A 12,270-nucleotide genomic window follows, 5' to 3' on the forward strand; every position below is an offset into this window, starting at 1 on the left:
CACAACAATGTAAACATTGTTTACATTGAATGCACCCTGAATGCACACTTAAAAATAACTAAGATGGTAAATTTTATGTTTTGCATATCATGCCACAATTAAAAAAATAAGTAAAAAGAATGTCAGATTTATTTACTGACTTAGAGAGATAGCTACTGCTATATTGTCAAAACAAAGAAACAAACAAACAAAAATATCCACCCGGCAGGTAATACATATAAGTAGTATAATCTCATTTTTCAACCACACCTCCAAGCCCTGTGTGCTTATGTCTGTTAAGGCAGAGTGAAGTACAGGATATAATCCAAACTACTAAACACTGGACTGGACTGGAAGGAAGAAGGGAAGAAGGGAGAGGCAATTTTCCTTCTTTTCTCCGAATGCAATGGTATTGTTAAAATCATACCAGTGACCACTTTTTTATAATTAAAAAAAAGTAGGGAGTTCCTGCCATGGCTCAGGGGGAAACGAATCTGACTAGCATCTATGAGGACGAAGGTTCAATTCTTGGCCTCACTCAGAGATTAAGGATCTGGCGTAGCCATGATCTGTGGTGTAGGTCGCAGACGTGGCTCAGATCTGGTGCTGCGGTGAATGTGGCACAGGCTGGCAGCTACGGCTCCAATTCAACCCCTAGCCTGGAAACCTCCATATGTTCAGGTGCGGCCCCAAAAAGACAAAAAAAATAATAATAATAAAATAAAGTAGAAAACCAATGCATACCCATTCCTGCAGCTATGACCGGCACAGGTAATTCGTAGTTGTATAAAAGGAAAGACAGCATCAGGAAGTCAATGTAACTTCTATGACTGGGCAGCAGAACAACGGGATGTTCCTGGATGGCCCGCTGTAGCTTTAAGACAAATGGTACATTTTGAATAATTTGAGTTTTCACGTTATGAAAATCGCATCTTAACTCAAGAAAACAGAAGAATGTGTAGATGTACACAGGGAGCACTAATGTTCTTCTGCCTCCCCTACTACATACACAACACTTATTTCAGAGCTGTGGTTAAATAATCTCACATAATGCAAGAATGTTAGAAGTGTAAACTGTATGGATCATAACAGCAATGGTGACGATCACTAACGTATATTAATCAGGCACCATATTAAACACGTTCCAGGCCTTGTTCAATACCATGTATTTGTAAATAAGCCCTAAGCCTGAACTTCCTTGTTTGCAACATGGTCCTGCCTCTAAGAAATGGTGGAGTTAGGACTGGATCTAAAGTCAGTGTGAATTAAAAAGTCAACTGGGAGTTCCCGTCGTGGCGCAGTGGTTAACGAATCCGACTAGGAACCATGAGGTTGCGGGTTCGATCCCTGCCCTTGCTCAGTGGGTTAACGATCCGGCCTTGCCGTGAGCTGTGGTGTAGGTTGCAGACGCGGCTCGGATCCCGCGTTGCTGTGGCTCTGGCGTAGGCCGGTGGCTACAGCTCCGATTCAACCCCTAGCCTGGGAACCTCCATATGCCGCGGGAGCGACCCAAGAAATAGCAACAATAACAACAACAACAAAAAAGACAAAAGACCAAAAAAAAAAAAAAAAAAAAGTCAACTGTTAACCACTGCACTAGACTGATTGGTGGTCTGCAGTAAGACAGAACCAAACTTCTCCCAGGGAGATTAGAACATTAGGAATTGCTAGGCCAAATGAAAGATAGGTATGTCTCTATGCACCAGCCTCACTGCCAGAAAGAATGGATGCCATGCCATTGGGAGGGATGCATCTGAGCTCCCCAATGTGGTCCTCAGGTCAGTAACCTCTAATTACTCACTATGCAATGTGCTATCTGTCCCTCTGAAATCTACATGTATAACCAACTGAGGCAAGGTGGTCTGTGATCCATCAAGACATGGCCAGCCATTGCCACAGCTGTGGCTCAGGAACTTCATTCAATATGCCGCTGGTGCGGCCAAAAGAGAGTAATTTTTAATAATTGCTTTTTTTGTTTTTTTGGGTCTTTTTGCTATTTCTTGGGCCACTGCCTCGGCATATGGAGGTTCCCAGGCTAGGGATCGAATCAGAGCCGTAGCCACCAGCCTACACCAGAGCCACAGCAATGCAGGATCTGAGCCGCATCTGCAACCTACACCACAGCTCACGGCAACGCCAGATCGTTAACCCACTGAGCAAGGGCAGGGACCGAACCCGCAACCTCATGGTTCCTAGTCGGATTCGTTAACCACTGTGCCATGACGGGAACTCCTAATAATTGTTTTAATTTAAAATAAAAAACATATATGAATAAAAATAATCTTCAGAGGGAAAGCTCTTCCTTTCCAAAAAGACTAAATTATTAAATGACAGGAGTGACGGAATTTAAAAAAATCATCATTTGGCAATCATTAGAGTAACAGCTGATTCAAGCAAAAATCGTCAGTGGGTATAAAAACTATAAGAGGAAAGTAAGATGAAAAAGAGGACAATGAGCCATTTTTAAAGTCTCTCTTCCCAAGATATTTACGAATTACAGAGGAACAAAGAGCAGGCAGACGGTGGGGAAACCTGGCAGATGGCACCGTAACCAAATGACAAAAGTGCCCTTCACCAGGACGGGGCAAAGAGACGCCATGTGCTCCTAGTTTGATACAATGGGGAGGATACAACCTGAGCCTAATCGAGAAAACATGAGTCAAACCCCAAATCAAGGGACACCACAAAATCACTAGTTTGTCTCCTTCAAAAGCGAGAGCATGAAACACAAACCAAGACTAAGGAATTGTTCCAGATTAAGAGTCTAAAGAGATATGGAAGCTGAATGTAACACAGGAGGTAGGACTTTCTTTTCCTATACGTGATACACCTGGGACAATTGGTGAAATATACATAAGATCTGCATTACCAGCATCGTATCAGTGTTAATTTGTTGTTTTGATAATTACACTATAAGAAAAGGTTCTTGGTTTTTTGGTGGTGGTGGGGTTTGTTTTTGCTGCATCCTCAGCATGTAGAAGTTCCTGGACCAGGGATTGAACCCGAGCCACTGCAGTGATCCAAGCCACAGCAGTGACAAGCTCTTGGTAGATTCTTAGCCCTTGGCACCACAAGAGAACTCCAAGAACATTCCTGTTATAGGAAAAACACACCAGAAAGGTGTGTGAGGAAAGGAAAAAGAAAATGTTGTAGGTGAATCTACAGAAATGTGTTGTACTACTTCTGTAACTTTGGTGCACATGTGGTATTAGATTAGTCTATAAAGTCTATAACCAAGTGACGAAGTTAGTTCTGAGGTCTGAAGGTCTGAAGGTGAAAGCTCAGGCTGGAGGCCGCCTGGTGACTGGGCCTGCTCATTTAGTGTGAGGTGAGATGCATGAGGGCTGATTAAATCAGGAGGGAGCGAAGGAGAGTCTCTTAACAGAGCGATACTCACTTTCTGAATACCTTCTTCATTTACACACACTTTCGAGAAAATCTGTTTAAATATTTTGCTCAGGGCAAAGGCGAAAAACCGAATGGCTCCCAGATGCAGTTTGTGGCTCATCTCATCGAGGATCTCACAGGCCTCTTCTTGGAGGACCTCCACAGACTGGAGGGATTCCCTGCAAAGCTGAAAGGAAGAGGGAAAGCAGGGACATGTTTCGGAAAAAGAGAAGTCAACATTCTTCCTGCTCAAATCAGTATGACCAGTTCCAAATGACCAATGTTATACATGTTTTCCTCTTATTTTAAACTGACATAATGCAAGCTTCCACCCAAATTCTCTAAAATAAGTTGCTGCTCAAGATCTAGTGCTCTAGAACCTATACTTAGCAGTTACTTTCAGTGGACTGCTGCAGCTCTTCGTCTGCTTGCTCCATGCTCCTAGGAGGTAACATACAGGTAAAAACATAGGAGTCTATTGAAATAACTATCCACTGTATCAGACATGCAGAACACTGGGAATCAGTGACACCCAAGAGCTCACATGGACTGTTCCCCCCTCACATGACACACAACACCCCATCTTTCTGTGCAGAGAACAAAATGCTGGCTGTGTGCTGGGACTGCCAATGCCTGGAGGGGAATAAGTCAGGTTCTGTCCTCAAACTAACTGGACCTTTTTTTTTTTTTTTGTCTTTTGTCTTTTGAGGGCCGCATCCATGCCACATGGAGGTTCCCAGGTTAGGGGTCTAATTGAAGCTATAGCTGCTGGCCTACGCCAGAGCCACAGCAATGCCAGATCCGAGCCACGTCTGCGACTTACACCATAGCCCATGGCAATGCTGGACCCTTAACCCACTGAGCGAGGCCAGGGATGGAACCCGTGTCCTCGGAGTTCCTAGTCAGGTTCGTTAACCACTAAGCCATGATGGGAACTCCTACCTGGATCCTTTAACTTCCCCCTGAGCAAGCACCTTGAAAAAGAGTAAGGTCTATATGATAAATAATATTTATCCTTCCCACAGGCGAGTGCTCTGCTTTGGGAAGAGGGGATGCTGGAGTTACCTGCAGCAAGGGAGTGGCTTCCCTTTTTCAAAAAACTGAAGTGAAATTAACATAACCCATGAAATACCATTTCAAAGTAAACAGTTCACAAATGTTGCAGAGTGATCCTCTACCTAGCTCCAGATCTTGACTTTAAAGGGGCAGGCCCAAGAGTGTGGGACTAGGATAAACTGTTTCCTCTGAATCTGCACTCCCTTATTTGACTCAGAGCTCATGTGAAATAGTGATATAGCAAGAAAGGTTCGGTAATATAGTCAGAACAGAATCCAAACTGAATATAAACAGACTGAAGACTGAATGAACAGAGGTGGGGAAATAGACAGTGGCTACAGAATGAATAACTGAGAAGTCTGAATGAGGAGGAGAGAGAGGATTAACAGTTAAGGCAAAAATGCTTTACCAAGTTGGAAAGCCTTGGACCTGTTTGTGTTGGACTGTTTGTTTTGTTTTATTTTTTTGCTTTTTAAGGACACACCCATGGCATCTGGAAGTTCCCAGGCTAAGGGTCGAATTGGAGCTAGAGCTGCGGGTCTACGCCGCAGCCACAGCAACGCAGGATCCGAGCCGCATCTGCGACCTACACCACAGCTCACAGTAACACTGGACCCTTAACCCAGTGAGCGAGGCCAGGGAACAAACCTGCATGTTCATAGATGCTAGTCAGGTTTGTTGCCACTGAGCCATGAAGGGAACTCTTGTTTTGTTTTGTTTTTGTTTTTGTTTTGTCTTTTTATCTCATTCCATCTTTTAAAATTATAATAAAATATACACAACATAAAATTTACCATTTTAACCATCTTTGTGTACAGTTCAGTGGCCTTGGACTTGATTACAGGCTAAAGGGAAGAGGTCAACAGAGAAAGGCTGAAGACAGGGAAAGGGAGAAGACGCCTGCCAAAGGTCTCAGAAGAAGCTGAAAGGGATGGATGGCGTCAGGACAGACATAGGCACATCTCAACCAGGATAGCAGATGCCCTGTCTCTGGGCCCAGACTAAAAAGCACACGTGAAGAGGGTACAGACATGGATCCATCTGAAGACATGGAATGGTAATTGGAGAAAGATAATTTCTAATACTTTTCATTATCCCAAAGGAAAAAAATAAACTGGTCTGCTAGTGGAGAGAGGGGTAGAGTCTATAAGCTCGTAAGGCAACATGAGGTTTGGGAGGGCTGAGAAGGGAGAGGACTGACATAAGAGGGGGTCCTGAGTCTGGAGACTACTGACCTGCCAGCTCTGCCCATCCTCCCAGGAGCAGCCAGGGACTTGTGACGTGAACAGAGAGGCAGCTGGACAGCAGACAGGGGCATGGGAGAATTAAGGACACTGGTGAGACAGTTACATAGATCATCCTGACAAAGGCTGGGGAGAAAGAGCAGACAGAAGTGGACAGAGGGAGAAGGGAGAAATCCAGAGACTGGCGTGAAGGATGGATTTCAGGAAAGAAGCCTGGGAGAGGGAGTACGTTTGGGAAACTAACAAAATAGTGCAGGCCAGAGATGGAAAAGGCCCAAACGATGGTGATAATAGTTGCTGAAGAGAAGGGTAAGGGTGGAATGAGGCTTAATTTTGTTTCAGGCCACAGAATGGATGGTGGGATCATCCTCCGAAAGAGGGAACCACCCACCAGGGCAGAAGGCGGTGCGGTGCAGGGATTAAGAAGTCAGATACGTGGAGTTCCCGTCGTGGCGCAGCGGAAATGAATCCGACTAGGAATCATGAGGTTTCGGGTTTGATCCCTGGCCTCGCTCAGTGGGTTAAGGATCTGGTGTTGCCATGAGGTGTGGTGTAGGTCGCAGGCGCGGCTCAGATCCTGTGTTGCTATGGCTGTGGCGCAGGCCAGTGGCTACAGCTCTGATTAGACCCCTAGCCTGGGAGCCTCCATGTGCCTCGGGTGCGGCCCTAAAAAGAAGACAAAAAAAGACCCCCCTCCAAAAAAAAAAAGAAGTCAGATATGTGAATTTTGGGTGCTCTTGAGACATATAAATTAGATGTCCAGCAGGGAACAGGACTGTTGAAGATAAAAGTCTGAACCCCAATAATCTAGCCAAAACTAGAGATTTGTTTGGGTATCAGTAGACTAGAGAACTGGAACAATAAGAACAGATAAAATGGATCAGGGACAGAGTTTCCTGGCAGCACAGTGCATTAAGGATCTGGCATTGTCACCGCTGTGGCAGAGATTTGATCCCTGGCCCAGGAACTTCTGCATGACATGGGCATGGCCGAAGAAAAGTAAAATTAAAGGATGAGGGAAACTGTAGGAAGGAAGAGAGAAAGGCTGAAGATGCAATCCTGAGAAACACTGGCAGAAGGAAGAACTTACAAGAGATTAAAAAGGAAGCTCTAAGAGGAGAACCATCACATAAGTGTGATGCCACAGATGTCAAGGTAAGCGACAGCACAGCATAACTGCCAAAGTGGGGACCAAAAGGGCCCCTTGTCCTGGGTCGCCTAGAGCCCCACAGTAAGCATTACTGGGTGAGGCACAGCAGTCCTCCGAAACCAGGTGTGAAGAGGACATCCTACACTTCTGAGGAGTCAGGAGGAGGGAACAGGAGCACGAAAAACAAAGAATCCGTGGCCAGGAGAGGCCGTCCTCCAGACAGGAGAAGCCTCCAGACAGGAGAGGCCTACGCCAGCTTGGGCGGATGGGGAAGGCTGAGGGGCAGGTATGAGACCCCTGGGGACAGGGTGGAATTGGGCAGATGAAGAGCCCAGGGACCAGGCTGATGTCAGAGAAGGGGGCATCTCCAAGGCCCTGGGAGAAAGCAGAGAAGCGGAAAACGACCTGACCTCGTATTCTAGGCAACTGCCCAAGGGCTATCCTGTCCCTTCAGACCCTCTCCCGGGAAACTTAAGACAAGACACACTCTCGGGACACCTCCTCCCAGTCTTGTCCCTCTCCAGTCTGTCCTCCACATGGCATACCCGAGCACTCTCCTGAACACGGAAGCCATCACAGCTCTCCCTGGCTAAAGCCTGCCAACAGCTGCCACTGTGTTCTGTGACACAAGGCAACCTGAGATACAGCGGTGGCTGCAGAGCTGGGAAGAGACAGACAAGCACTATTTTTAGGAGAGCAAAGGGGCAGCTCTCAGTGACTGACACAGCACGTAAGAGGACAGCAAGATGCTGGAGATGGCATCCAGGTATTTGGTCTGAGCAACTAGCACACAGGGGCCACTCCTGGAGGAGGGAAATCTGGGTAGTGTACTGCACAGGGCTGGGGCAGGAGATCAAAGAGTCTGATTTAGACATCCTGAACATAAGTGCTTTGGGATTTTCCGAGTGGCTATTCCAGGAGATGTATAAAAATATGTGTATGAAATTCAAAAGAGATCTGGGTGGAAGCAATAAATCCTAATCTGTATGATTTCCTCTATTAATACACATTATTATATAGTAATATTACAATACAGAGACAGCAGCCTAAGGAAGGTACAATTCTGGCAATGAGTAAAAGTGCCGGGTGAGTGGGTAGAATGAGAAGTGGGTAGAATGAGAAGGGGCCAGAACAAAACCTTGAGGAACAACAGCATGTCAAGAGACAGGCAAAGGAGGAGAGGCCATAAAGACAACTGACGGGTAATCAAAGAGATGTGGTGGGTGAGGGGAAGAGAGGGTCATGGAAAAAAAGGAGAGTGTGGGCCAAAAGCTCTCAAGGATTCACAGGAGGTTGATTTCAGCCGCAAGGAAGGAAGTCATTCACAATCCCAGGAAGAGCTACTACAGCAGGTGGAAAGCAGATTCCAGTGAGCTGAGTGGTATGTGAAGGGTGAGAAGGAAGGACAGCAGGCTTAGAAAACACAGCCAACTTCTTCCAAAAGTGGAGCAGAAGTGGGAAGAGGAGGTGGGCAGTAAGCAGAGAAGGAGGTCCATTTAAGCTGGAAGAGAAGTACGCATGTCCAATGATGATGGTGAAGAGCTGACAAAGAGGAAGAAGTTGAGACAGGAGGGAACAGACAATAGAGCAAGGCCCTTGAGCAGGAGCAAGAGGTGGGATTCAGAGGAGAGGTGTAGGGATTAAACCCAAACAGTAGGGGATCCGTCTTCCTTGTTAATAGGCGAGAAGAAGAAAATGACAAGTATTAGATGTAGGTAAATGAGTAGCCTGATCACAGGAAGCTGAGCAAGTTCTCACTTAACGGTTAAAATGTTGTGAAGTTGGAAGGAAAGTAAGAGAAGGAAGTAGGGCTGGAGGTTCAAGAAGGATGGGGCAACTAAAACTGCCATTCTGGAGACAGGGAGAGAGCTCACCAGGGAAACAGAATTACTGGGTAAAACAGCCCAACTGTGCTGCATAATCAAGAACAGGTGGGAGTTGCCGTCGTGGCTCAGCAGTTAACGAATACAACTAGTATCCATGAGGATGCAGGTTTGATCCCTGGACTTGCTCAGTGGGTTAAGGATCTGGGGTTCTGATTCGACCCCTAGCCTGGGAACCTCCATATGGCATGGGTGCAGCCCTAAAAAGACCAAAAAAAAAAAAAAAAAAAAAAAAAAGAATTTATAACACTTCAAATCTATCTAGATCATACGATTTTTCTCAGCAGCCCAGCCAAGTTTGGAAGACACCGGCATACACCAGTCACATTCAACTATGCTGGGCATTAGAATTACTTAGGGAACTTTTAAAAAAGAAGAGAGGAGTTCCAATTGTGGCTCATCGGTAACAAAAACTAGTATCCATGAGGATGTGGGTTCCACCCCTGGCCTTGATCAGTGGGATAAGGATCCTGGCATTGCCATGAGCTGTGGTGTAGGTTGCAGATGCGGCTCGGATCCCTCATTGCTATGGTGTAGCCTGGCAGCTGCAGCTCTGATTCAACCCCTAGCCTAGGAACTTCCAGATGTCGCAGCTGCAGCCCTAAAAAAAAAGGCAAAAAATAAAATAAAAATAAATTAAAAAATTTAAAAAAAAAAAAAAAGAAGAAAAAGAGAGATTCCTGGTGCCTGGGTCCTGACCCAGACCAATTAAATCAGAATCTCTGTGGATACGGCCGAAGTATTTTTTTCTTTCATTAATTCGAAAAATACCTGTTGAATATGTACTATGTGCTAGGCACCAAGAATGCAGCAATAAAAGAAAAAAAGGAGAAATAAAAATTCTTGTGTTCACAGTAGTTTACATACTCGTGGATAATAATTAACTTTGTGCAAAAGTTCTCTATGCAAGTCTAACAAAGAACCACTGTCTAACTGACAAAGACACTTAACTTATGAAATTGGCCCAATCAGAGAAGACCAACAGTTTCTCCAAGGTAGATCATGGCAGATCAAAACAAAAGGATTATAGCACAAATCATTTGTCCAAATCAGAAGAAAACAGGCAGCAGAATAAAGATAATAAAGAATTTCCCCAAGGCCCCGACCCTGACTAAACTCCTAGCTGAAAGTCAAAGAAGCAGGATCTCTACATGTAAACCCCAAAACTAATCATGACACACTCCAACTCAAAACCCTTCAGTGGCTTTGCACTCTATGCAGAATGAAATCTAATTCCTTTAGGTGGCTTACAAAGCCCTTCACAATGTGGCCCCTGCCGACCCCTCTGGTCTCAAATCCTGTCTTCTTTGCTCTCTTCAGTCCGGTCCCACTGAACTACTTCCAGATTCACGAACAAAAGTGCCCTCTACTCCTTAAAATTAGTGGGTGGTCCCCAAACTTCACTATACCTTGGAATTGACTGGACTTTATTTTTATTTTTACCTTTTTTTTTTTTTGGCCTTTTAGGGCCACATCCATGACCTATAGAGGTTCCCGGGCTAGGGGTTGAATTGAAGCTGCAGCTGCTGGCCTACACCACAGCCACAGCAACACAGGATCCAAGCCGCATCTGCAACTTACACCACAGGTCAGGGCAACACCGGATCCTTAACCCACTGAGCGAGGCAAGGGATCGAACCCGCAACCTCAAGGTACTAGTTGCATTCGTTTCCGCAGAGCCACGACAGGAACTTCTTGACTGGGCTTTTGAGAAATTGCTGATGTCTGGTTCTTTACTCCTGAATTTGTTTTAATTGGTATGGGGTGGGGGGAGGCACAGGGATTTTTAAAAAGCTCCCTGAATAATTCTGATGTGTCATGAGGTTAGAAAACCCCAGGGAAAAAGTGATCTACTCTACCAGGAACACTCTTCTTCACCCACTTCACCTGGAAGACCCCTAAACCTCTCTCAGGCCTCATTAAAAAAAATCACTTCTCTAACTCCCTACACAAAATTAGTTGCCCTTGTATCTAATTAATGCCCCTGTACACTGGCCTCCCACTTCTGTGTCTTGTATCATATTTCACCGATTACACAACAGTCATCATCTCCTATTAGACTACACACTTAAGAGGTCAAGCATTCAGCTCAACTTGCTCTCTCTTAATATCTAGCAAAGGGGCTAACACACATTATGGGTACAACAAACATTTGATGAATGTGCTGAATGGAGCAAAAGCTAAAAATCACATTGAAAACAGCAAAATAAATTCCTAGACTCAAGAAGAGAAAGGACTTGCTGACAAAGGACAAATCTGGCTACAGCTGAAGTGGGAGTCACTTACCTGTTTAATGACATAATGAACCTCTTCAGAATTGAGAACACTGTATTTAATGTCACTTGGCTTGCAAGGAGTAATTCCCTTATAGACTAGAGGTGTGTAGCATTTCATTGCAAATTTCAAGTCACTGACATGCCTCCTCTCCTCCAAAATATCTTCAAACTCATCCCACTTTTTGCGCTCCTTCTGTGGATAAGGCAAATGAAAGGAAGTAATGCACATGCTGTAAAATAAATTAGGACATGTTGGGAACTACACTGGTAAAGTCTCATCTTTGCCAAATTTTTATTCCCTGACATATGAACAAAAGCAGAGTGTTCTTATGTTAGATTTTCATGTAGAAAGAAAACGAAATGGAGCTATTACTAGAATCAGTGAATTGATATTGAATTATACCATTTTACACCCCAGGAATAACTAACTACTCCTTTAAAAAAATTTTTTTTATTTTAGTATAGTTGACTTACAACATTGTGCTAATTTCACCTGTACAGCAAAGTGATTCAGTTATATATATATATATATATGCTCTTTAAAAAAATATATTCTTTTCCATTATGGTTTATTATGAGACACTGAAGGAATAACTACTCTTTTTTTCGTCTTTTGTCTTTTTAGGGTTGCACCCGCGGCACATGGAGGTTCCCAGGCTAGGGGTCAAATAGGATTTGTAGCTGCTGGCCCACACCACAGCCACGGCAACACCAGATCTGAGCTGCATCTGCAACCTATACCACAGCTCATGGCAGAGCCGGATCCTCAACCCAGGGTTAGGGGGTTAAGGGTCAAGGCCAGGGATCGAACCCACAGCCTCTTGCATACTAGTCAGATTCATTTCCACTGAACCACAATGGGAACTCCAGGAAAAACTACCCTTAACACTTAAAAGTTTCATTATTTTTTTATTCATATTCATAAAATATATATATATATATATTTTTTTTTTTTTTGTCTTTTTGCCTTTTCTTGGGCCACTCCTGTGGCAATATGGAGGTTCCCAGGCTAGGGGTCTAATTGGAGCTGTAGCTGCCGGCCTACACCAGAGCCACAGCAATGAAGGATCTGAGCCGCATCTGCGAACTACACCACAGCTCACAACAACGCCGGATCCTTAACCCACTAAGCAAGGTCAGGGATCGAACCCGAAACCTCACGGTTCCTAGTCGGATTCGTTAACCACTGTGCCACGACAGGAACTCCTAAAAAAATATTTTTAAATTTAAAACATGGGCCATATCAAATACAGTTTATCTTGCCTCTTCAACTGTATTATGAATACCTCCTTATG

At 44.6% G+C, this 12,270-nt stretch overlaps 1 protein-coding gene across 3 annotated transcripts in view; it reads right to left on the bottom strand.

Moving 5' to 3' along the window:
- The window catches only part of GNPAT (glyceronephosphate O-acyltransferase), a 37,169-nt gene that overhangs the window by 16,435 nt on the left and 8,464 nt on the right, over positions 1-12,270 (bottom strand). For all 3 annotated transcript variants that reach the window (XR_014825590.1, XR_014825591.1, NM_001185140.1), the window contains 3 exon segments: positions 10,986-11,168; positions 3,377-3,553; positions 724-853 (listed from right to left, as the gene is read on the bottom strand). Coding sequence is in view for 1 of the 3 variants with exons in the window: in NM_001185140.1 (NP_001172069.1) it covers positions 724-853; positions 3,377-3,553; positions 10,986-11,168 (490 nt within the window). In the remaining 2 variants the exon portion in view is untranslated.

Source organism: Sus scrofa, chromosome 14 (assembly GCF_054392235.1).
Source record: "Sus scrofa isolate SSC_HxYL_T2T_F1_AM1 chromosome 14, Sscrofa_HxYL_maternal_Yorkshire_Landrace_v2.0, whole genome shotgun sequence".
NCBI lineage: Eukaryota > Metazoa > Chordata > Mammalia > Artiodactyla > Suidae > Sus > Sus scrofa.